Here is a 26,971-nt window from a genome sequence, read left to right as displayed (position 1 = left end):
TTTAAATGGATTAAACAGTTAAACATAAAAACAAAGTAATTAAAAATTCCTGGAAACAATATGACTGCTTCATTTACTTTGGTTTGGGAAAGACTGTATGGCTCTCAAAATAACAGAAGAAGTCATACAACAAAAGATGGTTAGCTTTTACTCCCCTAGTCCACATACGTGCATGCATGGACACAGAAAAATGCGCAGAGAGACACACAGACACACACAGAGACATACACACACATCTACTCTTTATTTCAAGACTTCTAAAAAACATCAGAAGCATAATCGGCTAACTGGAGAAAACATTTACAAAAAGCATTTCAACAAAGCTCTAGTATTCAATACAAAGAGCTTTCACAGATAAGAGGAATCAAAACTCTAATAGGAAAAGGTACAAAGGATATGAACAGATGTATGAAGAAATATAATTGGTTGATACAAAGAAGCAAAAACACCCAATCTTCTTAATAATAAAATTAATTTAAAAATCAATAATTACCATTTTGAAAGAAATACGAACAGACTGGCTTAAAACTGGACAAGCTGATAATAGTGTTCACATAGAAAAATAAACACAGAAGAATCAGCCAGCAAAATTCTGAAAAAGAAGAACAGTGGGGTGGGTATGGAAGAAACCAGTCCTGCAAAAATTTAGGTTCTAGGACATAAATAGACATTTAACTATAAACTATAGAAATAGATTTAATACAATAGGGGAAATTTTAGAATATGGTAATGACATCTTTTATAAAAGTGGGGATTAATAATTTGTTAGCAACTGGGCAGCTATCTGAAAAGAAAAATTAAATTGGCTTTTGACTTTCCAATTTAGAGCAAAATAAAATTTAAATGAACTAAACATTTAAATGGGAAAAAATAAAATAAAATTGCCAGTGGTTGTGTTTAGTGGTATCGTTTGCAGAATTCAGGTCCTGGAAGAATGATGTGACAGGATGAATGTTTAAAAGATGGTCACAATACCTTTTGTCCTACATTTTCTTATAATATAACCCTTCTCTGAGAATAATCACCCTCTCATTGATCAGTGAACTCTGTGCCCCTCTGCTTGGAATGTGGGTAGACCATTGTGACTGCTTTGACAACAAATGTGATTTCTAAAGCAAGATCATAAAACACCATGTACTTTCACTTTGCTCTCTTGGGATGCTAACTCTTAGAACCCAGCCACCATGCTGAAAGGAAGCCCAAGCAGGCCCACGTGCAAAGAAACCAAAGTACCCAGCTCACAACCCTGGCTGAGTTTCCAGCCAAGAACCAGCACTCACTAGACAGTTATATGAGAAAGCCATCTTCAAAGTGGATCTTCCAGCTCTCATGTGAGTCACTTCACACGGAACTAAATGAAACACAGAACAGCCATCCCTGTGGAGTCTTAGGCAAATAATTGAGTTTTTAGCCATTGGATTTTGAGTCGGTTTGTTAAATAACAATAGATAACTGGAACAAAATGGTACATTCATTTTTACCTTCACCAACAGGAACTCTTATTTCTTAGCAAAGAAATGTCATTGCATCTGAGGAACATTACACTTACTATTGTTTCAACAAAGAAATTATAAGATAGACTGCTACTGAAATAAAGCAAGGTAATAAGGCACATGAAAGTGATAACTCTGAAAATTTGCTGAAGGATGATATTCTTTACCAGATACATAAATATGGTATTCAAATAATCGCAAATCAGTATCTCCAGATTACACTCTTGTTGTTTAGTCACTCAGCCATGTCCAACTCTTTCTTGACCCCAGCCCACCAGGCTCCTCTGTCCATAGGATTTCCCAGGCGAAAATACTGGAGTGGGTTGCCATTTCCTTTTCCAGAGGATCTTCCTAACCAAGGGATCAAACCTGTGTCTCCTGCATTGGCAGATGATCTCTTTACCACTGAGCCACCTGGCAAGTCCAGCACAATCCTTAGACACAGTAAATCCTCAATAAGTGAAAAAAAGTTATTCCCATCTCCATCTTAATATACCAAAGCCCAAACCAATATGATATATATTCATTTTAAACTTCTCAGTCTTGCTTTCTCCTTAGAAGTGTGAAACGAAAAATATTTTTCTCTCTCTAGGGGTGAGAGAGAAACACTAAAGAAAGTGGCAATGCATTAAAGGTGTTTTCTTGGTGGGGTGCATGGGAGTCAGAGATAACACTGTCAGGGTGGCTTTGTACTGTATCATCTAAGCTGGCAGTAAAGAACCTGCCTGCCAATACAGGAGACGTAAGAGACTCAAGTTCTATCCCTGGGTCGGGAAGATCCCCTGGAGTAGGAAATGGCAACCCACTCCAGTATTCTTGCCTGGGAAACCTCATGGACAGAGGAGTCTGGTGGGCTAGACTCCACAGGGTCACAAAGAGTCGGACATGACTGAAGCGACTTAGCATGCACACATCTAAGCAGGAACTCTGGTCCTCAGAATCCCCTTCCATATCTAGTTCCCATTTGGCTTTGGTGTTGCATAGTCAAAGAATCTGACTGGCCTTGGTTCCTGGTTCCTGGGAAGGAATCTAAATTCTTGGAATTTCCCATGTGATAGTAGTATCCTTGTTATCTATGGCTGGTGAGCCCTTAGTTGGTTTCCCGAATGGGCCTGGCCATACTGGAAAGATCAACCATGTGGTTAGAGGGTTGGGATTTGAGCCAAGTGATATCAATCCAACCTCCTCGGGGTGGAGGGGGGGGCGGGAGGGGGTGAAGGAGGAGGGAGGGAAATTGGGGTGGTGGAGATTGAATTCAATCACATGGCCAAGAATTCAAACAATCAGAAACCCAAAGAAACTCTGAATGCAAAGCTCGGATAAGCCTCCCAGCTGGTAACACTCATGAACATGCCAGGAGTGTGATACTGCCCGACTCCACGGGGAGAGGACACAGAAGCTTCCCATTTGAGACTTCCCGAACCCCATCTATGTGCCTCTCCTCTTTCATCCTGTTTTGATTTTTATCCTTTTGCTACAGTGAAACTGTGACCATAAGTGCAGCTCTTTAGAGTTCTGTGAGTCATTCTAGTGAATTATCAAACCTGAGGAGGTTGTGGGAACCCCCAAATGTGGAGCCAGTTGTTCAGAAGTACAGCTGCTAAATCACTTCAGTCGTGTCCGACTCTGTGCGACCCCATAGACTGCAGCCCACCAGGCTCCTCCGTCCCTGGGATTCTCCAGGCAAGAACACTGGAGTGGGTTGCCATTTCCTTCTCCAATGCATGAAAGTGAAAAGTGAAAGTGAAGTCGCTCAGTCGTGTCTGACTCTTAGCAACCCCGTGGACTGCAGCCTACCAGGCTCCTCCATCTATGGGATTTTCCAGGCAAGAGTACTGGAGAGGGGTGCCATTGCCTTCTCAGAAGTGCAGGCAGCCTGGCAATCCAGGAGCTGCAGCTGGTATCTGAGGTGAGGACACAGAGGACTAAGCCCTGAACCTGTGAAGTTTAGCCTGACCTCAAGTAGTTAGTGTCAGCATTACAATGTAATTCACCACAAGAAAAATTTACTTGAGATCCAGAAGGGAAGCAGCAGGCATGTTTTCTACACTGTGGTAGCCTGGTAGAGGCTGCCAGGCACTGTGGTTCCTTAAACACATTGCTGCTAATCTCCTGGCTCACCTTGTTGGTGTGGGGCAGCACCCAGCCTGCAAGCTTCAGGTCATATGAGTCACCTAAGGTAGAGAATGGGAGACATGCAGGCTCCAGTTCTTCCCCCCAGCAGTTTCCAGCTTGTCCCTGATCCTGTTCTTATTCAGCTTTCCTTCCCAATTGCTGGTGTGGCTAGCTTATAATGATTTCAGGCCAACACCAGACGCGTGTAACAAATTCCTTCACCAGCAACTGCATCAAGTTGGATCCCTATAATAAGTTCTTTTTTCACTGATACTTTTACTTCTGCCTCTCTGATTTTACCTTGACTGCCACAACTGGTTCAGTCTATCCACTGATAGAAAATCACAAATTTAAAAGTAATTGTTCAGAACTTAAGGAGAAGCACTACAGGAATAGAAACATAGGGTTGTCAATCCCAACTTCATGCTAGAATCTTTAAAAAAAAAAAATCTGATACCACACTTCTCCCTGAGATTCTACAGTAGAGTTTAGACATTGAATTGTTCTGTGAAAGTTCCTGGGTGATCCTAGCATGCATCTAGTTTATGAAATGCTGCCCTGGAAGGAAGAAAAAGAACAAAGAAAAGTTAATCAATCTTATATACACACAAGGAAGTATAACAAAACATATCTTAATACCAGTCACTTCTAAAATCAAAAAGTTTTAAAACTTAACTAATAGACATAGCAAGCAAATATTAGTAAAACTAAAGACATGAAATAGTCATATAAAAATAGAATTCATAGTTGATAGCATGAAAGTGGATCAAGAATATTTACATTGATAAAAGTTATAGTACATGTAAAGAAATGTCCCACAAAATCTGGGAGATATACTTGGAAAAAACAACAAAATAAAATCACCTCTTTTAGAATGAAAAGATCAAGAAGAAGAAAAAATACAAGGTTCAAAAAACATAATTAACAGGATTTACCTATCATACTAGAAACATGTTTAACTCCATTCTAAATTTAACCCAATAAAATATGAATGTGAAAATTATGGTAGTTTCCAGTAAACTAATTGAATACTTTGTAAAGATCCAGAAAGGATAAATCATTATAAAAATTTGCTATCAGTTTAAGTGTGGCTCAGATGGTAAAGAATCTGCCTGCAATGCAGGAGACCTGGGTTTGATCCCTGGGTTGGGAAGATCCCCTGGAGAAGGAAATGGCTACCCACTCCAGTATTCTTGCCTAGAGAATTCCATGGACAGAGAAGATTGGCGGGCTACAGTCCATGCGGTCGCAAAGAGTCAGACATGACTGAGTGACTAACACATAATGTTTGAAAGTAAGTGTACGGTGTTGGTGTTAGTCACTCAGTTGTGTCCAACTCTTAGTGACCCTGTGGACCGTAGCCCACCAGGCTCCTCTGTCCATGGAATTTCCTAAGCAAGAATACTGGAGAGAATTGTCATTCCCTTCTCCAAGGAATATTCCTAACCCAGGGATTGAACCCGGGTCTCCTGCATTGCAGGCAGTCTTTACTGTCTGAGCCACTAGTCCACTTGTACATTAAAAAAAAAAGGATGTGAATCCTAGAAAACCCAGATACTTCACAAGTGTTTTTCAAATGTCTGTGGAGTGGTTATGAGAGTTGGGAAAAGAAACACCAAGTGGGCATCACACCGTGCAGGATGAAACGCACAGGCAGGAGGGTCAGCTAAGAATGATGCGTGTGGTTTCAGCTTCTCTCAGCAGCCTCTGGAGAGCTGTACTAGAGCTGTAGTTTCAGCCCTGCTTGCTCAGGCAGGCAACCTAGAAAGATCCTGTGATCATTCAGTTCGTGAACTGGTTTGTCTCTCTACAAGTTTTTATCACATTTCCTGTTCACAAGCCTATAAAATCAGACATCACAATAGAAGTATGTAGTGGAAAAGCCATTTAGAAGTAACTAAATATAATCTTCTCATACTGTTCATGGGGTTCTCAAGGCAAGACTACTGAAGTGGTTTGCCATTCCCTTTTCCAGTGGACCATGTTTTGTCAGAACTCTCCACCATGACCCATCTGTCCTGGGTGGCCCTACAAGGCATGGTTCATAGTTTCATTGAGTTAGACAAGGCTGTGGTTCATGTGATCAGTTTGATTAGTTTTCTGTGATTGTGGCTGTCATTCTATATGCCCTCTGACAAATAAGGATAAAAGGCTTATGGAAGCTTCCTGCTGGGAAAGACTGATTGTGGGGGGAACTGGGTCTTATTCTAATGAGCTGGGCCATGCTCAGTAAATCTTTAATCCACTTTTCTGTTGATGGACAGGTCTGAGTACCCTCCCTGTTGTTTGACCTGACCCAAACTATGGTGGAGGTAATGAAGATAATGGCAACCTCCTTCAAAAGGTCCCAAGCACACACTGCGGTGCTCAGAGCCCTGGCCCCTGCAGCAGGCCACCGCTGACCCACACCTCCGCCAGAGACTCCTGGACGCTCACGGGCAAGTCTGGGTCAGTCTCTTGTGGGGTCACTGCTCCTTCCTCCTGGGTCCTGGTGCACACAAGTTTTTTGTGTGTGTGCCCTCCAAGAGTCTGTTTCTCCAGTCCTGTGTAAGCTCTGGCAGTTCTGTGATGGGGTTAATGGTGACCTCCTCCAAGAGGGCTTATGCCACACCCAGGTCTGCTGCACCAAGAGTCCCTGCCCCTGCCGCAGGCCACTACCAACCCATACCTCCGCAGGAGACACTCAAATACTCAAAAGCAGGTCTGGCTCAGTCTCTGTGGGGTTTCCTGGTGAGCACAAAGTTTTGTTTGAGTCCTCCGAGTGTGTTCTGGCAGGTATGGGGTTTAATTCTAAATGCAATTTCACCCCTCTGACCGTCTTGCTGGGGCTTCTCCTTTGCCCTTGGACATAGGGTATCCTTTTTTGGTGGGATCCAACATTCTCCTGTCAATGGTTGGTCAGCAGTGAGTTGTAATTTTGGAGTTCTCACAGGAGAAGATGAGTGCACGTCCTTCTACTCTGACATCTTGTAGTTTTTAAGTCTAAATTCAGACTTAAGTTGAAGAAAGTAGGGAAAAATCACTGGACCATTCAGGTATGACCTAAATCAAATCCCTTAAAATTATACAGTAGAACTGACCAATAGATTCAAGGGATTAGATCTGATAGACAGAGTGCCTGAAGAACTGTGGACAAAGGTTCGTGACATTGTACAGGGGGCAGTGATCAAGACCATCCCCAAGAAAAAGAAATGCAAAAAGACAAAATGGTTGTCTGAGGAGGCCTTACAAATAGTTAATAATAGAAGAGAAGTGAAAGGCAAAGGATAAAAGGAAAGGTACACCCATTTGAATGCAGAGGTCCGAAGAATAGCAAGGAGAGATAAGAAAGCCTTCCTCAGTGATCAATGCAAAGAAATCGAGGAAAGCAACAGAATGGGAAAGACTACAGATCTCTTCAAGAAATTTAGAGATACTGAGGGAATATTTCATGCAAAGATGGGCACAATAAAGGACAGAAATGGCATGGACCTAACAGAAGCAGAAGACATTAAGAAGAAGTGGCAAGAATACACAGAAGAGCTATACAAAAAAGATCTTCATGACCCAGATAACCATGATGGTGTGATCACCCACCTAGAGCCAGACATCCTGGAATGCAAAGTCAAGTGGGCCTTAGGAAGCATCACTATGAACAAAGCTAGTAGAGGTGATGGAATCAGTTGAGCTATTTCAAATCCTGAAAGATGATGCTGTGAAAGTGCTGTACTCAATACGCCAGCAAATTTGGAAAAATCAGCAGTGGCCAGTGGACTGGAAAAGGTCAGTTTTCATTCCAATTCCAAAGAAAGGCAATGCCAAAGAATGTTCAAATTATCCCACAACTGCACTCATCTCATACGCTAGCAAAGTAATGCTCAAAATTCTCCAAGCCAAGCTTCAACAGTATGTGAACCGCGAAATTCCAGATGTTCAAGCTGGATTTAGAAAAGCCAGAAGAACCAGAGATCAAATTGCCAACATCTGCTGGATCATCAAGAAAGCAAGAGAATTCCAGAAAAACATCTACTTCTGCTTTACTGACTACACTAAAGCCTTTGACTGTGTGGATCACAACAAATTGTGGAAAATTCTTCAAGAGATGGGAATACCAGACCACCTGACCTGTTTCCTGAGAAATCTGTATGCAGGTCAAGAAGCAACAGGTAGAAATGGACATGGAACAACAGACCGGTTCCAAATCGGGAAAGGAGTACATTAAGGCTGTATTTTGTCACCCTGCTTACTTAACTTACATGCAGAGTATAACATGTGAAATGCTGGGCTGGATGAAGCACAAGCTAGAATCAAGGTTTCCCAGAGAAATATCAATAACCTCAGATATGCAGATGACACCACTCTTATGGCAGAAAGCAAAGAACTAAAGAACCTCCTGATGAAAGTGAAAAAGGAGAGTGAAAAAGTTGGCTTAAAACTCAACATTCAGAAAACTACGATCATGGCATCTGGTTCCATCACCTCAGGGCAAATAGGTGAGGAAACAATGGAAACAGTGAGAGACTGTTCTGGGGGGCTCCAAAATCACTGCAGATGGTGACTGCAGCCATGAAATCAAAAGACGCTTGCTCCTTGGAAGAAAAGCTATGATCAGCTGAGACAGCATATTAAAAAGCAGAGACATAACTTTATCAACAAAGGTCCGTCTAGTCAAAGCTATGGTTTTTCCAGTGGTCATGTATGGATGTGAGAGTTGGACTATAAAGAAAGTTTAGTGCTGCAGAATTATGCTTTTGAACTGTGGTGTTGGAGAAGACTCTTGAGAGTTCCATGGACTGCAAGGAAATCCAACAGTCCATTCTAAAGGAGATCAGTCCCGGGTGTTCTTTGGAAGGAATGATGCTAAAGCTGAAACTCCAGTACTTTGGCCACCTCATGCAAAGAGTTGACTCATTGGAAAAGACTCTGATGCTGGGAGGGATTGTGGACAGGAGAAGGGGATGACAGAGGATGAGATGGCTGGATGGCATCACGGACTTGATGGACATGAGTTTGAGTGAACTCCGGGAGTTGGTGATGGACAGGGAGGCCTGGCGTGCTGCAATTAATGGGGTTGCAAAGAGTCGGACACGACTGACTGACTGAACTGAACTGAACTGAACTTGAGCATTCTTTGGCATTGCCTTTCTTTGGGATTGGAATGAAAACTGACCTTTTCCAGTTCTGTGGCCACTGCTGAGTTTCCAAATTTGCTGGCATATTGAGTGCAGCACTTTCATAGCATCATCTTTCAGGATTTGAAATAGCTCAACTGGAATTCCATCACCTCCACTGGCTTTGTTCGTAGTGATGCTTAGGCCCACTTCACATTCCAGGATGTCTGGCTCTAGGTGAGTGATCACACCATCATGATTATCTGGGTCATGAAGATCTTTTTTGTACAGTTCTGTGTATTCTTGCCACCTCTTCTTAATATCTTCTGCTTCTGTTAGGTCCATACCATTTCTGTCCTTTATTGAGCCCATCTTCACATGAAATGTTCCCTTGGTATCTCTAATTTTCTTAAAGAGATCTGTAGTCTTTCCCATTCTGTTGTTTTCCTCTATTTCTTTGCATTGATTGCTGAGGAAGGCTTTCTTCTCTCTCCTTGCTATTCTTTAGAACTAAATCTTCTTAAAAGAAAATCTATTTAAAATAATGACAGCAATGACAGCAAAGAACCCAAAACAACAAATAAAAGCAATTAAGTGTGGGGTATATACATATATGTGTGTGTGTGTGCGCGCGCACACGCGTGTGTGTTAGCTGCTCAGTCGTGTTCAACTCTTCAACTCTTTGCAACCCCATGGACTGCCAGCCACCAGGCTGCTCTGTTCATGGGATTCTCCTGGCAAGAATACTGGAATAGGTTGCCATTTCCTTCTCTAGGAGATCTTCCTAACCAAGGAATCAAACCCAGATTTACCACATTGCAGGCAGATTCTTCACCGTCTGAGCCATCAGGGAAGCCCCATAGGTATATACACATGCACAAATGTGAAATGAATAGCAGCAAAAGTCTCTAGCAAGCCTGAACAGAGTGTGGGAAGGAAGTAAAATATTACTATAATAGGAGCTAAAACTGGACTATAAGTTGAGAACAAAGTTTATAAAAATTCTAATACTCTATATCCATTAATCTGGAAAGACAGAGAAAATTTTATTTTTAATGAAAATATAAATTATCCAAACTGACATTTGAGAAAGTAGAAAATCTAAATAGATCAATAACCTCAAAAGACAATGAGAAGTAAACTGATTACTTTCAAGACTCAGATAATTTTAATAAAGGAGTTTAACTAGTTCTAAAGAAACAGGTAATTCTCATATTATTCAACTTTTTTCCAGGACAAAGAAAAAATAAGCTTACTAATTCATTCTACAAAACCAGCAGGATCATAATTCTAAAACCAAACTAAACAATTATTTTAAGAAATCTCATGAATATAGATCCAATAACTTAAAATTTTGAAAAACAACATTCTAGAGTGTATTAAAGGCACAGTATATTGTGATACCATTTTTATAATAGGATACAATGATGGTTCAGGGTTAGGAAATTTATACCAGATAAGTTTTTAATGTTGAAGTCTCCCTTTTCTATTCAATTATTTGAGCAATGTTCTTTATTCATTCATCAGAAATGTACCATGCATTGCATATATGCCAGGCACTGGGTACTGGGAATTCAGTGGTGAAAATATGAGGTGCTGGCCTTCATGGAGATGTCTGCTGCTGCTGCTGCTGCTGCTGCTGCTGCTAAGTCGCTTCAGTCGTGTCCAACTCTGTGCAACCCCATAGATGGCAGCCCACCAGGCTCCCCCGCCCCTGGGATTCTCCAGGCAAGAGCACTGGAGTGGGTTGCCATTTCCTTCTCCAGTGCATGAAAGTGAAAAGTGAAGTCGCTCAGTCATGTCTGACTCTTAGCGACCCCATGGACTGCAGCCTACCAGGCTCCTCTGTACATGGGAGTTTCCAGGCAAGAGTCCTGGAGTGGGGTGCCATCGCCTTCTCCGTCATGGAGATGTCTAGTGATAAATAAATACAAATAGATATATAAATACAAATAGATACAAATAAAAAGAAAATTTTAATACAATGTAAAGTCTATGATAAAAGAAATGCAGGGTACTATGGGAACACATAAATTGGCGTGTAAACTTTAGGATGTTAGACCATCCCTGTTGAGATGATTGTCTATTCTAGGATGGTGGCAGTGGATAGAGACGAAGGCCCTACACAACACAGTGGTATAAAATTTTCTGATGACTGATTGCATGGAGGAGGGTGGAGTCAGAAAGATTCTTTGGGGGGAATCTTAAGGTATTCAGATTAATGTATTATACATTTGTTATGCATAAAAGGGTAAAATAAGGGTCAAGTTTGAAAAATACTGTTAGGTATAAACATTACTGCAGCGTTTTATGGCACTGTTCTGTCACTATGAAAAAGTCAGTGTTGGTATATAATGTTTACGAAACACTGGACTACAGAACCCTGTTGTTTTGCAGAACAACTTATGAGAGTAGTTTCATGGAACACACACGGGGAGAAATTGCTCTCCATAAAAAAAATGTCTTCCTTTCTGCTTCTGCAACTCTCAGTACCTCACTGCACAGTCTCACCAACTCTATTCAATTCTTTTTGGCTGTCTTCTATCCCTTTGCACCAGGGTTCCCAACCTCCTGGATATAATGCCTGATGATCTGAGGTGGAGCTGATGTATTAATAATGTATACAGTAAATATGATGAACTTGAATGATCCTAAAACCATCCCCCCTATGCTCTCCAGTCTATGGAGAAATTGTATTTCATGATACTAGCCCCTGGGGTCAAAAGCCTTACACAGCACATGTATTCAGTTAGGTTACTTTCAACCGGGTGAAGCTGAAGAGAAAAAAGATTCCCTGGGACCTCATAAGGGGTGTCCCAAAAAACATTAAAAGAAAAATTTTATTCTGAACCAGTGACTGGTAAATCAACATGAGGGGATCCAGGGGTTGGTGATGGACAGGGAGGCCTGGCGTGCTGCAATTCATGGGGTTGTGAAGAGTCGGACACAACTGAGCGACTGATGAACTGAACTGACCCACAGGTAAGTCACAACATAGTATTAATCTGTCACTATCTACAAATGCTAATAAATAAATTTCCATTTCAGTAAGACAACTGAAAATAACAGGCTCATTAGAGATAATGACGCGGAGAATTCAATGGACTGTACAGTCCATGGAGGGTCACAGTCAAACATGACTGAGCAACTTTCACTTTCATTAAAGACTTTTCAATTTTTCAATTGAAGGATAATTGCTTTACAGAATTTTGTTGTTTTCTGTCAAACCTCAACATGAATCAGCCATGAACTGAAGTTGCTCAGTTGTGTCCAACTCTTCGCAACCCCCACCAAGCTCCTCCATCCATGGCATTTTCCAGGCAGGAGTACTGGAGTGGGGTGCCATTTCCTTCTCCAGAGGATCTTCCTCACCCAGGGATCAAACCTGGGTCTCCTGCGTTGTAGGCAGACGCTTTATGGGAACTGCTTTGTTGCTGTTTAGCTGCTAGGTTGTCTGACTCCTCTGCTACCCCATAGACCGCAGCATGCCAGACTCCCCTGTCCATGGGATTTCCCAGGCAAGAATACTGGAGTGGGTTGCATTTTCTTCTCAAGAACTGCTTAAAAGGACAGAAACTTCTGATCTTAATGTTCTCTGTGCTAGTAACTGCATGGCTTCACAAACCTAGGCACAGAAAAGCTGTGCATATTTAAAAACAGAGAAAACCAAATGTACAAATTCCTAGACACCAGGGAGAGTAACCAAATTAATTTACAGTGCTCAGAAACATAAACCATGTGTTACTGAAAATCTGATTCTAAAATATTAAGTTTGGTATGTTCAAAAGGTATATTTCAGGATACTCTAAAAACTGACACTTTTAACACCAGGCAATCACTGAATAAAAGTGTGTTGCTAGTTTTTTGTGTGCAATGTCCCTAGTGATGTCAAAAAAAAAAGACATACTCTTTCATTTTGTTTTCCATATATTAAAAAGCAACATAGTACAAATGCTGTAGTTATTAAAAAGGACTCAAATTTTACAAGGAATTAATTTTTATAAACAAGTTCTACAATGAAAGGGAAACAGCATCTTGATACATAAAAGTGTTGTTAAACAAGATTTAAAAATTTTTAAATCAGAAAATGTTTTAGACTAAATTCTTTCAAACAAAAACAAAAAGCAACCTGTACAATCTCCATAATAAAATGTGTCCCTGTACACTTGTCCTGGATACAATGTTAAAATTTTCAAAGTTTGAGTCAGAGAGGCAGTACTTTAAAAAGTACATTTTCAGTAAAACATTTTACCATTTATCCAACTATGCATTTATATTTTTGTTCTTCCAGAAATAGGGGATTTATATTAACACTGTATTTTTACTGTAAAAAAATACATTTAGTGATATTTAACTTCCTGAGTGGCTTCAGTCCTACATCGATTTAATTAGCGAATTCTAAAATTTTACAACGAAATAGCATGTCTTAGATGTACACTTCTATGCTCAAGATCATGTCACAGAACTTAAACTTAAGTTCTTTGAGAAGTTAAATATGGTTTATCCCCAAACTTTATCAAAAAGCTTTCTCATGTTAGTAAAATGAATCACTGAAGTTAAACATTTTCTTATTAACAAAATACTGAGTCAATTCTGACTATCAACTTGAATATTTTTCATTATATACACCAAAAATCTGATTCACCAACAAGAAGCTTCTTGCAATACAAAAAAATAATTAAAATATTTTCTTCATAATACAACTAATCCATATAATACATCCTTTAGTCAATTGTCTAAAATGATTAGGAACTGTGGTACTTTATTTTGCATAAAACCCTTTCCTCTTTTTAAAACCCTGAGGTGAAAGGCTATGAATGTAATGAAACTAGAACCACAATTCTTCTCATGTCTGTATTGAATTGCTATTGAGTTTTAAAATTTTTACAAAGAAATGTGGCAACTTGTAAAGCTGCTCTATAGTTTAAGAAAACATTCTCAGAAACAAATTAACAAAAAGGACCTAAAATGACCCTATGAAAAATCCTTATAACATTTGTTAGTGTCGGGATGAGCGCCATTTTCCATTTCTACCACTGTCTCTTCTGTTATCATAGTCATGGCTCCAGCCATCGTGATTCCTGTCTTCATAGAAAAAATCATCTCTGTTTCCTCTGTAATGATGGTCAGACAGATCACTGTAACGCTGTTCACGGCTATAATGTCTATCCATCACGTAGGGATGAGAATTTAGTCTGACTTTTCTCTGTGATGATGGTGTATCTTGGCGCCACTGGGAGCTTGAAGACTGGTTAAAAGTATGATTATGTGACTGAGCTGATGGGGAAAATCCTGACTGATCCAGATGTGGAGAACCAAATTTCCCTCCATATGACATCTGTCTCAAAACATTGTTCATCTGAGCGAAGAGAAAAAGAAGAAAATGTTAAGCACAAATATTTCTAGGTATCAAAGGCAACAGATATCTAGCACATGGTTAAACACAATAATGGAAAAGCAAAATCATTCTTGGCTATCTGAATTTTAAGTTAAACACAACTAAAAATAGTAGAAATGGTGAGTGAAATGGACTAGTAAGGAGAAAAACAGAGGTAAGTACTAAGTGACTAGATCACTGGTTCTCAAATTCTGCCTGTGGGAAGATATTAGGCAATGATGGGTTTTTTTTAATGGTTTATAGCAAAATGAAAAAAACACATTTATAAAAGTTCATATCCCTTTATACTAATTTCTCAATTTAATTTTATTTCACTCTTGTATTTTATTCTGCAGACTGTGAAATACACAAGTCTAGGTACCATGAGCCAAGATTGTGATTTGGGCAAAGAAAATAAAAAGAAAGAAATGTAAGAAAAAGAATACAATGAAAGATTTGGAGACCGATCAAAGACAAAAAGGAAACAGCAAAGATATCTAAGATTTTATTACTGGTGGTATTATTACAGAAAAAAATGGAAAGTTCGCAAGGAAGGGGATCTAGAAGATGCCAATATATTAAGGTATTAAGTATTAAAGACAGTATATGATAGAAATTACTCAGCATAGGTTATAAGAACATCAGAGAATGCGTTTCCAATACTTGCAACACACACACCAACAATGGTTAAAGAAAAATAATACAAATGTGAGAAGCAGCTCTTCTATATAGCTTTGATCTTATAAATATATATTTCAGCCCAGTGAAAACTGAAATCTACAAAGGCCATGCTAGTCTAACTAAAATTTAAGAAGTTAAAAAAGAATTTTAACTAAGTATAATTTTTCTTTTTTAGCAACTCAAGTTGAATAATCAGCTTACCACTGCTTGTCTCTGAAAATTTTCTGAAGACGAGAAAGATCTTTGAATTGTCTGTGCTGATGGAGTCATGTTATCCACCGTCCTTTCATGAAAAGTGAAAAATAAGAAAACCAACATATAATCATTCATTCAACAAATAAACATGTCAATCATGAGTAAGACACAGTCTTCAAAGATAAGACCAACAAGGTATCTGCTCTCTCAAGGAGCCAGGGGTAAGGATTCAGACAATAAGAGAATTTCACATGGTTATAAAGACACAGTAATATACAACTATATAAGTTGAGGTGACAGAGAGGGGATTCTATTTTAGCCTGACTGGTCAGGAACGGCCCTTCTAAAAAGGAAGTATTGAAGAGAGAACTGAACAAGATTACCTGAAGACAACACATTCCAGCTGAGGGAAGGGCTGGAGCAAACTATAGTCTGTGGGCCAAACCCAGTTTGTGCAAAGCTTTATTGGAACATGGCCAACCTCTTTTGTTTTTGTGTGGTGCTACAATGGCAGAGAAGGCAATGGCACCCCACACCAGTACTCTTGCCTGGAAAATCCCATGGATGGAGGAGCCTGGTGGGCTGCAGTCCATGGGGTCACTAAGAGTCGGACACGACTGAGTGACTTCACTTCACTTACAATGGCAGAAGAAACTAGTTCTTTATAGGAAAAAAAAGAAAAAAAAAAACCAACCCTGTCAATTTACAGAAAAGAAAAAAAATTTGTCAATCCCTGGGCCAATAGTGCCAAGACCTAGATGAGCACTAAAATGAAAAGAATTTGATCAATTAGACATAATAGGTGAAGAAAATAGAAGAAATAAAGGATAAAATCTAGGGCTATACCTGGTGGTCCAGTGGTTAGGACTCCACGCTCTCACTGCCGAGGGCCTGGGGAACAACACTCACTCCAGTATTCTTGCCTGGAGACTTTCATGGACAGAGAAGCCTGGTAGGCTATAGTCCATGGGTTACAGAGTCAGACATGACTGAGTGACTTTCAAAGAAAAGAATTACTGAGACAGGAAAGAATAATAGGCTTTGGGGAATAAGGAATTCTATAACATAAACAGAATACTAATCTTAAGGACTTAAACCTTATTCCTCACTTCCTAAAGAGGTAACTTGCTCTACAGAAAAGCTCAGAAAAAGTTTTAATTTTATTTTAAAATACACCATTGGAATCAAACCACCAATTGATTTATCTTACAGTTTAGATCTTTTTATTTAGGGTTCTTTTTTCTTACTTTTCTAAAGCAGAACTAATTTTACTTATACTCTACAAAGAAAGCTATTTACACATTCGTTCATTCATTCCACCGAGCACGTGGGATCTCAGGTCCCTGATCAGGAATCAAACCCATGTCCGCTGCAGTGTAAGGGCAAAGTCTTAACCACTGGACCACCAGGGAAGTCTCATATTTTGTTTTCTTAAATCATATTATGTGTCTGCATGCCAAGGGGATAAAAAGTATAATTTTACTTGTAGAGAGTATAAAAATCAGGTACACACTAACACTTGATTATAACTATTTACTTGTGTATTTTTCCCCCCAAGAGTTTCTAAGATGGGTTAAAAACTTATAGTGGTTAGAGATGCTTCAAATTCCAACTGTACTGAAAAGCATTTAAACACAATTTCAGCTGGCAAGAAGAGCATACCCTTTCAGATGACTGCTTTCTTAGAATTTCACCTTCCAGACTCTTCATATTCATTCACCCACTTCTCTTCAGCTCCTGGCACCACCTTAATCCAAACTATCAACTCAACCGCAACAGCTTCCTTGCTTCTAATACCAATACTTTGCTACCAACAGACTCCTAATTGGTCTATTTTCACCCTTGTCTCCTTCAATCCATCCTCTCCCAGGGCAACCAAGTAACTCACTAAAATACAAACCTGTTCCTTTTACTATCCTACCAAAACTGTTTCAGTGTCTTCCTAATGTTCTTAAGGTGAAATTCCAAAATCCTAATTATGACATATAAGAAAGACCCTATGCCATCTGGCCTCTGTTTACTCTGACAAGATCACCTACTACTCTCCATTTTTCATTCATTATGATCTAGGTACACTGGCCTCTCTCAGGTCCTCATTCACTTATCTCTCCTTATTAAAACTTTCTAAACACTTTCTACTCATATCATGGTGGGTGTGCTCAATCACACTGCCTCAGTTTGAAAACAAGCTCAATGCTTATGAGCAGTTCATACTTGAGCAAGTTAACCTCCAACCCTTATTTTCTTCATACATAAGGTAGAGATAATTCTTACCTCATAAGACTGCTGTGAGGGATAAATGAGATCATAAATACAAAGGACTTGGTGACAAATCAGACAGGTGACAGGATTTTTTAACTCTTTCTTGAATGAAGCCCATTATGATTGATAAATTGCTCTAAGGACATACCAGGAAAAAATTATCCCTAGTAAAAAATCAGCCTCCCCAAAGAAAACTATTTAAGTAGATACAAATATGGTAACTTTTCTAATCCTTAGTAACTAAAAGGGATTTTAGAGATCATCTGAATCAACTTTTTTTCCTTACAAATGGAAAGATAGGGCCAGAGACTAGCTCAAGATTACACAATTATTAAGAGACATATTTAGAATCCAGCTTTATGAACTCTTAGTCTGTTTACTAATAGGTATTTTTAATCTGCAAGTAACAACCAATTAGTGGTCATAGAACTAAAGTGCATTTAAAAAAACAAAACAGAAAACAGAGGGTACAAATAGCAAGAGTTAAGTAATGTTTTGAGAAATTCTGTGTCAGTATATACATGTATGTGGGTTTGGGTATATGTCTTTACAATGAACATAGTTATACATGTATTTATTTTAAGGGAACTATATACAATGGGCCTATAGTCCCCTTAGAATAGATACTATGTGTAACTATAATCCAAAATAGCAAATACAGCAGCAGAAAAAAGAGGTAGGAGCATAATGAAGGAAGCCAATCACTCATGTATTTTTTGAGATCACAACCTAAAAAAAAATTTCTGATAAACGATTTTTAAAATAGGTGCAAAACATTACCTGCTAGGAGATGTGGAAGTAGGGCTTGAATTTCCAACATGATGCTGGGGATATGACAAACTGACCTCCTGTGAGGCATGGCTACTTCCTAAATGAAACAATTTGATAAATCCTTACTGTTAGAAAGTTTAAAATTGAAATTTTGTATTCCTCAGCCCAATCATTCCAAAACAGGTGGACATAACTTAAGGTGAAAACCTCAAATTTCAGTAAATCACTTTATAGTTCATCAGAGTGAAAACTAAGTGTTTAATACCAGATATATTTAAAACAAAGGGTTACAAATAAGGTATTACCCAATGTACAACAGACAATGTATAAACACCCAATTTGGCCATAGTACTCTGATCCCCACACTAAACTGTAAAACTGAATACAAGGAAAGTTTCATCCTCACATAATCTCACATCAAAATTTGTACAAGTATATTACAAACCAGTCAGGAAGACTTTCAGGAAATAATCTTTGTGCTTTTAGAGCATGAAACCAAAATCAGTCATTCTAACAATAAAGGTTTATGTTCTTTTCACCAACCCAAATTGAAATTTTAACTCTCTTGAAAATTACCACTTTCAAAATCCATACTGTCAATGTTACCCATTTTTAGCGATATATAGTTTACTGTTTATAAAGCTTAAAGCATTTTCACCCAAAAAGAGGTTCTCAAAAAAAGAGGTTCTCTAAAACTGAATAACAAAATTAAAAACAAAAAACAAAGCAGTGAACAATTTCTCTCCCCAAATCATCAGTAAATAGTTACCTGCTCTAAACTGAATCTTGATAGGCCTTCCAAAAAGTTTGATTCCATTAAGCAGATTCATGGCGTAAGGAACAGATACTTCATGTTTGAAATTCACAAAGGCAAACTGCTTCGGTTTACCATCCTTGTCTTTTGGAATTTTCACTTTAATTACTGGACCAGCCTACAGACACAAAAAGTATTCAGAATTTCAGTAAGGCAGTTTCAGAAAATACTCAAATGTTACAAAGACTCTTAAAAACCGGATACACAGGGATTTCCCTCACGGTTAAAGATCCTATAGATTATAACTGAAAATTAGGTTAACTTACTTCGGGGGAGGGAGCCCATAAGGAACTGGAAACCCAATCACTGAATTTACATTTCACTGCCCTTTATGACTTTAACGTCGCGGCCAACACCCATCGTTCTCCCACTTTGTGCAAATTAACGTTTATCAAGAGCAAGAGAAAGTTTTCTTGGGCTAAAAGCTGACTTTTGCATCGATCAATCAAACCATTACCAGCTGTTGGAGGGTGCAACTGGAGGGAACAAGTTTAACACGTTTTAATACAGATCTTAATACAGAAACACTACAATGCCGCTTTCCTACGGAGTCTAAGCTTTTTCTATGGAGTCTTTCCTTATGAATCTGTCTTTGCTGCAACTTCGTAAGAAACTTAAGTGGAAAATGTATACGACAAACAAATTGAAATAAATTTACAAGCAGAAGATGAGAAAAGAAGGCAAAGTACAGCTCAACGAAGGACCCATACGTTTGAGGCCCCTTAAAGAGCCTGAATCTTTACCACAGGAATGCCCGATTGAGAACCCACCACCACCTTTAGTCTTCACTTTGGCCTGAACTAATTAGGGTTCTTCTCAGAAAGCCACACGCAGCGAGCGCCTCCCTTTCTAAGCGTGACCCCCGCCTCCAGCCCGCCCACCTGTCAGGGTGCCGGGACGCACCAGGATCCCGCTTCCGCCAAGGAAGCGCGGATCGCCGTTGGGCCGGACCCTAGGCGGGCCGGGAAACGAAAGGAAGAGGCTTATCCCAGCCGCTTACCTGGTGGAAAAGCTCGAAGAGGAGCTCCTCTGTCACTTTCGTTTCAAGGTTGCCCACAAAGAGAGTGCGATCCGCTTCGGCTGCCGCCGCCCCCATCTCAGCGTCGCCCCCTCCCGAAAAAGGCCGAAGGGTCGCCGCCGACGCACGCACTGCGCACTCTCAGAAACCCCACGTCCTCGCGCACTCAGGCGTCACCGACGTAAACGTCAATCACGCCGGCTCTCCGCGGCAATTACGTGCGCTGACGGACTGCGCATGCTCCGAGGAGAGGGCTCGGGGAAGGCTCCTGGTCGCAACTGCTGTAGTGATGGCTTCCTGTGAAGTCGGTCTGCGCTGTCGAGATCCGCTGAACTGATCTGCGGAGTCGCGAAGGGCCTACCTTGACCGAGAGACGTAACATTAGATACTACGGGCAGTGTTTGAAGATGGCGCAGAACTCTGTGTCCCTGTCCGCCGGCGATCGAAGGAGCCGGGTGGCTTACCTTAGCTCTTCCCACGGTGACCTCAGCTCGTCGGCCTTAGCGTTGGCGATGGTCTCCGGAGACAGCTTCCTCGTTACCAGGCCCGAGGCGATTCTTCCAGAGCCTGTTCCTCGATCCTCCGTGCGGCTGAACTTCCGGACCGAGAGCCGTCGGGCGCCTGGTGGCGGCCGAAGCCCGACCCGCTTTAACGAGGGAAGGGAAATGGAGGCGCGGAGCCGAAGCCGCCAGGCCAGATTCTCACCTTACCCGGGCCCTGCGGTGAAACTCGACCTTCTAAGAAGTGTCCTGCAACAGCGTCTGGTGGCACTTGGAGGAGTTATCGTAGCCCGTCTTTCAGCTTAAAACCAATACCTGCCTCGGCCCTTCAATTAGCGTGTAAACAAGGCCTCTCTCTAAAATACTTTCTTGGTGCAACCGAAGTCTTCTTTTTAGAGGGGCGTCTTTATTCTAGCCTATCGCAAAAGAAAATGTTTGCAGTTACTTGAGTCACACGGTTTTAAATAGCCATGATTAGGTTGGAAGGGAGGAGGAGTGGAGATTTTATTGAGGTGGTCACAAAGCTGAGCTGATTGGATCATCCTTCCCAGAGGTCAATAGTCCCTTTATCCTCCCAACAAAGAACCACATTTTTCTCGCTTTCCACAAGTCTTACGGACCTCCCTGGCAGATTCTCCTACTTTGAGACTTGTAATTCCGAGCTTCGTTAACTGCCTACCTTTCCACCTCAGGCTAATATTACCTTTACTTCTGTTGGTTTATTACTGGCATATCCTCCCATCTATGGTCCTACACTTAATCCTATCATTTTGTCCCTTACACTTCTTCCATCGCCTTCCTTCATCTTTTCTTAAGGAATGTCTATAAACTTCACTTTCTACTACACTAAAGCAACAAAAGCAAAACCTAAACCTTACTGCTCCTTCAAATTTTTTAACAGATTTACGTTTCTTAATTTGCCAAAGGTTCCAAATTAATTTTTACACTATGTCTTTTTATTACTTACAGTCAATCCCAGCTTCCTTAATCTGAATCTTGTTCCCAAATAGGCAAAAATTGGAACAGTCTACAACTGTTAGGAAGCCGATCATGTATTCACTCTAGCATCTTCCTTAAACTTTCCTGTTTGTCTTTCCCATTCAAACATTAAATTATATTTGAAGATCTTCCCAGTGCTAAGCACTTTGGATGAACTTTTCCTAGCCATACTAACAAGGAGATCAAGCATACTTTGGATTTAGTGGCTAACAAATCACCAGGCTGGATTGTTCATTAGGTCAAGTGATGAAAATAACCCTAGTTGCCATGGCTTTCCGTAATACTGCACTATCCTGGTTCTTCTCTTAACCTGGCTGACTACTCTTTGAAAGTGAAAGTGTTGCTCAGCCACCCCGACTTTCTGCGACCCCTTGGACTTTGTAACCCACTGGGCTCCTCTGTCCATGGAATTCTCCAGTCAGGAATATTGGAGTGGGTAGCCATTCCCTTCTTCAGGGGATCTTCCTGACCCAGGAATTGACCTGGGTCTCCCACATTGTAGGCAGATTCTTTACCATCTGAGCCACCAGGAAAAACTACTCTTTAATCTGCTAATAATTTTATCTTAATCATATATTCCCCAAGGTTTAAAGGGTGATATTGGCAGAAAATAAGTGGGTTTTGTAAGTGGCAAATTTTAAGCAGGTAAGAGTCTAGCTTTTTCCCAGTGGACTCTGGTCTATAATTGTGTTAGATAAAGCAAAATTACCACACACAAAACAGAATTGAATCGTGAAAACTACATTCTAAGAAGAATTCTGACAAACCAAAGAGTGTCCATATGAGTGATTAATGTAGTGAGAGGTCTAGAAACCACCTCTTAAGAAAAATGTTTGACAGAGTAATAATAGCTACATTTTATTGAGTACTGTGTGCAAGACAGTGTGCTAGGGGCTTTTATTGTTTATTCAGATATTTATTGAGAACTTACTCTGTGCCTGCTACTACCTGTGTTAGGTATAGACTAAAGTGGTGAACAGGATAGATAAGGTCTCTGCTCTTATGGAGCTTTATATATGTCATTTAATTTTCATAACAGCCCGTAACAAAAGTATTATACTTCATTGCTGAGTAACCAGGTACGAAGAATTGAAGTAAACTTTCCAAGGTCATGCAGCTAGGTAGAACCTTGAAGCCATTCAACCCAGGTTCCTCATTAGAATTATGTAACACCAAAAAGGACTTGAGTGACTATTTTCTCAATTCTCCCAAAGATAGTATCTAACTAATGCTATTCTAGATAGCTGAAAAGAAGTTAGTTCATAATATATGGATTCCTTAGGCTGGATGTGGTTGAGAAAGAATCCCAAACCTGTATGTGAAGAGTTTGGGGAAGAATAGTAAAATTAAGACTGAAGGTAAGAAGGATTTTCATAAAACTTAGAGATGCCTAATGGTGGAAAATACCACTTTACAAGATAATGAATTAACTGCCCAAAGTTCTCATAGAGGCTAAATTGTGTCAGTTTTGAAATCAGACTAGACTTCTTCAGTTCTTTCCCATTTGACCTCTAATTCCACACTTTAAATTAAAAAAATGATTAAAATTGAAAAGAGAACTGGGGGGTGAGAAGAGAAAAATAAGTACAATGCATAGGATGACCACATTTACTGTGCAAACCAGGGCACTTTGGAAGGAAAGGGTGGTGGGTATCAATTATGTTTACTTTAGCAAAGGCAAAAAAAAGGGCTGTCCTAGGCAGCCAGGTTGGATCATATCACACTAGGAGATGCTACAACATTAAATACACCTTTGAGGCATATTCCTTAGCTTCAGGGGAAGAAGGCTGAGATTTATGAAGGAAGGGACAAAAATTTGGCATAAATGTGCACAGAAGCATGCAAGAGGAAGAGAGCCCAGTGGGCGTGACTTGGTCTCTGTTCTCACATAGGGTCATCAGAAGTAGGGCTTTGATTAAATAATAAATAGTGTACATGTGCCAGAAATAAAATGATACAAAAATTTGTTTGATAAGAGTAGAACCTTGTTCACATACATTCTGCATCATTTTATTTATTTTTTTGGCCACACCACCAGACTTATGGGATCTGAGTTCCACGACCAGAGAGCAGCCCTACACGCCCTGCAGTGGGAGTGCAGAGTCTTACTTAACCCCTGGACCACCGAGGAAGTCCCAGTGCTTCATAATTTTAAATCTGAGCTGATGAATGTCTAATTTCTCCTTGTTCTTAACATTTGCAAGTGTTCCAAGTTACAACATCTTCCTAGAGTCACAAAGACTGTGTTGTGGAAGCGAGGATGGATAGAAACCTCTTGAAATGATCTAAAGCAGGAACAACTAAGTTTCCCAAAAGCGGTCCATGTTATTAAAAATCCATATGTTGGTATACAGAATGACTTTTAGTATCACTGCCTGTGTAGCATGTTACCATTCTAAAATAGATGGATTTTCTAAGACAAAAAATAGTCCCTCAATACTCCATTGTAAGTTTTTAAAAGCCATGGTAACTTCCTTTTTGTTTTTATAGACCTTTGTTTATTGTATCATACTAGGCAACTGACTAGTATGTGTTGAAGGTAACTTCTATTAGTATATTTACTTCCTTTATTCATCAGCTCTAAAAGTCTTGAAGAGAATGACCATTTGGGGTACAGGAAAAGGAGGCTCTCAATAGCTGGATTTGGTACTAAGCCTAATTCTGAGAGGAGTAACTCAGCAGAAAGAAAAGAAAGTCCAATGGGAGGGAAGAGTAGGTAGACTTAATTTTGAGGCTTAGCTGTATTTCAAACAAAATTATGTCTTTTATTCCTTTGATGAATCTATGCAGATCACACTCAAATGCAACTTTTTCTTTCCCATTTCCATGAGTGTGCCTGCTAAGTCCCTTCAGTTGTGTCCAACTCTTTGTGACCCTGTAGACTGTAACTCACCAGGCTCCTCTTGTCCGTGGGATTCTCCAAGCAAGAACACTGGATTGCGTTGCCATTTCCTCCTCCAGAGGATTTTCTCAGGGGTTGAACCTGTGTCTCTGAAGTTTCCTGTGTTGGCAAGTGGCTTCTTTACCGCTAATGCCATCTGGGGATCCCATTTTCCATGAAAAGTACTCTTATTTCCCTAACCAACCAGTGTGTAAGTTTGAATGCCTATGACTCCATACTACCTATTTTCCTACCTTTATTGCCTGTGTCCATTCAATTGCAAAGTCCTGCTGCTCTTATTTTCACAATGTACTTATGTTAACATTTCTCTCTATATATCTCATCACCTGTACTATATTTACCTGAACATCTATCCTGTTTTGTTTGCCCTGTTTCTCTGCATCCTAAATGTGTATAGCTGCAGACCAGTAAACTCAAAGCATATCTCTCTGATCCCACAGTTAAACTATAACTTTACAGTACTGACTGTAAATTACTCCAGTGCTTCCCATAGTATATCCCACAGAATTTGTATGAGAAATACAAGATGCTGTTTTGAAAAAAAGACACAGAGTCAGTAAAATTGACAAGTGCATGTTTTATCACCTTCTTAGGGAGACATAATGTGTAATAACTTGTTAAAATTTTTGGTAATTCATTTGCAGGATCTTAGTTATCTGATTAGGGATCAAACCCATGCACCCTGAATTGGAGGCTCAGAGGTTTAACCATTGGACCACAAGAGAAGTCCCTCAAGCCAGCATCTTTATTCCACATGATTTCTGGTGCCTGTCTATGTCTTTGGCAAGTGGGTGGGAGAATGGAGGCAAGCATGCAGCTGCAGATTCCCAGCCACTGAGGATCAAGACTGGCTTTGTTACTAAGGAAGGGCATTTAGGAACATCCCTTAATGTATATGCTGCTGCTGCTAAGTCACGTCAGTCGTATCTGACTCTGCAATCCCATAGACAGTAGCCCTCCAGGCTCCCCAGTCCCTGGGATTCTCCAGGCAAGAACACTAGAGTGGGTTGCCATTTCCCTCTCCAGTGCATGAAAGTGAAAAGTGAAAGTGAAGTCACTCAGTCGTGTCCAACTCTTTGCGACCCCATGGACTGCAGCCCACCAGGCTCCTCCGTCCATGGGATTTTCCAGGCAAGAGTACTGGAGTGGGTCGCCAGTGCCTTCTCCCCTAATGTATATGGGTAGGTCCAATTATTAAGTATGCTAATAATGTAATGTTAAAAAAAGTTATGGTTTGCCTGGCTTTTATTTCACTAGAATATCTGAAGGTAGCCCTACTTCACAATACACTTCTTCTGAATCAGAGGAGAAAAATAATTGTCTTCACCTTCTTGCCAATGAATACAGTAAGCTGCTGTCGGGTCTTTGTCTCCCCAAAGACCTGAGAGTAGCCGAAGCAATGAAGCTAAAAACTGTACGTTCTTTAAACTGACTTTTAAGACTTCCCATAATCTGACCAAACTATATTGCCAGTCTTCTTTCTTATTCTTAATTCCTCCAGGTGATTGCTGCTCTTATTTTGCCTCTATAGCTATGCCTATCCTAATCCCTTTAACGAAATTGCTTGTCCTTCACATTTTCTGCCTGTTAAGTGTTTATCCATCCAGATTGGTTCAAGTTCTTTACTGTTGCAAAGGAACACACCCTTTTTAAGCAGGTTAAGCAAAACATGGACTGTACTGACTCACAGAACAGAAAAAGTGTAGTAACTTCTGATAGTCTACCTAACTAGCTATACATTGTCTATAGCGACACCTTGGTTCTTCCTTTCTTTGGAACCACCTTTCTCATCCTCTGTTCACATGTTTGCAGTAAGGCGTCACACCTAGCTTCAAGAATAGGGGTGTAATCTAGGTCTTATCTCCCTTACTACATTGTCTCAGGGCAGACCACTTGTCTAAGTTAATCTTTATATATATTCAAACCTATGAAGTGCCCCCAAAGTAGAAATGTAATAAATGCCTGTTAAATGAATGAATGAACCTCACAGATCGGCTATTTCTCCATGGACTCAAAATCCGAAAATGGAAGACTCCAGGAAGCGAAGTGCAGGGACTGTAATGTAAACTTACACACACACACATCATGAAAGTTGGGAGTTAAGTTTTATTTGGGGTGAAATGAGGACTGCAGCCTGGGAAACAGCACCTCAGGTAGCTCTGAGAAACTGCTCCAAAGAAGCAGGGGGAAGGTCAGTGTATATGAGATTTTGGTGTAGGGGGAGTACATGCAATCACGCACATATTTTTCCTGAAGGTTTCTTCTGCTCTCATGAAGCCTTTGCTAGTTGTGAGGAGCAGTCATCACCATGAAGGATTTTAGTACTTTTCTAGATATGAGAAGATATAAGAATCGGGCTTATAAAATTGGCTCCTGAAAATATCTATCTGAAGACCTGTCCTGCCAGTCCACCTCCTCCCCGGTATGGAGGGTGTCATTTCTGCTGTCCACCCTGAACGCCTTTCAGCAGCTGCAACAGCACATGATTTCGTCTTTCTAGGGGTCAATGGCAAGTGCCTATGGCAAGTGAGAATTTGTAGTTGACAATAGTCTCTTTGGTCTAGGTATCCAGTTGCTTGAGCAAATTAGAGTAAAATGATAAGACAAAGTAAGTTTCCTTCAATTAAAAAAAAAAAGCCATGCCATTGTCACTTACTTGGTCTGTTGTTACGAGTGAGAACTATGCTCTTCACTTTCTATATCTTCATTGGAGGCCAAATGTGACTATTATTCTGATTATGTAGCATTTATTTT

General features: G+C 40.2%; 2 protein-coding genes across 4 annotated transcripts; one reads left to right on the top strand and one right to left on the bottom strand.

Annotated features, from left to right (window-relative positions):
• Positions 1 to 12,612: 12,612 nt before the first annotated feature.
• RBM7 (RNA binding motif protein 7) lies at positions 12,613 to 19,957 on the bottom strand. Of its 3 annotated transcripts, none has more exons than XM_086339315.1 (5): positions 19,799 to 19,957; positions 18,754 to 18,916; positions 17,994 to 18,081; positions 14,958 to 15,039; positions 12,613 to 14,057 (listed from the first exon to the last, which is right to left on the bottom strand). In XM_086339315.1, exons 1-5 carry the CDS (start codon positions 19,892 to 19,894, stop codon positions 13,698 to 13,700), a joined length of 789 nt encoding a protein of 262 aa, XP_086195441.1. In that variant the 5' UTR covers positions 19,895 to 19,957; the 3' UTR covers positions 12,613 to 13,697. The 3 variants fall into 3 exon arrangements, with proteins under 3 accessions (XP_086195441.1, XP_086195442.1, XP_086195443.1); XM_086339316.1 differs by lacking the exon at positions 19,799 to 19,957 and adding an exon at positions 19,569 to 19,710; XM_086339317.1 differs by lacking the exons at positions 12,613 to 14,057; positions 14,958 to 15,039 and adding an exon at positions 16,172 to 16,400.
• Positions 19,958 to 20,053: 96 nt separating this feature from the next.
• C15H11orf71 (chromosome 15 C11orf71 homolog) lies at positions 20,054 to 20,680 on the top strand. The gene has a single exon (XM_086339319.1). It carries the CDS (start codon positions 20,224 to 20,226, stop codon positions 20,620 to 20,622), a length of 399 nt encoding a protein of 132 aa, XP_086195445.1. The 5' UTR covers positions 20,054 to 20,223; the 3' UTR covers positions 20,623 to 20,680.
• Positions 20,681 to 26,971: the final 6,291 nt, after the last annotated feature.

The sequence above is a fragment of the Bos grunniens genome, chromosome 15 (assembly GCF_055505025.1).
Source record: "Bos grunniens cultivar Pamir isolate PY7600 chromosome 15, Bosgru_T2T1.0, whole genome shotgun sequence".
NCBI lineage: Eukaryota > Metazoa > Chordata > Mammalia > Artiodactyla > Bovidae > Bos > Bos grunniens.
Note: the sequence above shows the minus strand (reverse complement) of the source record. Positions and strands in the feature narration are given on the sequence as shown.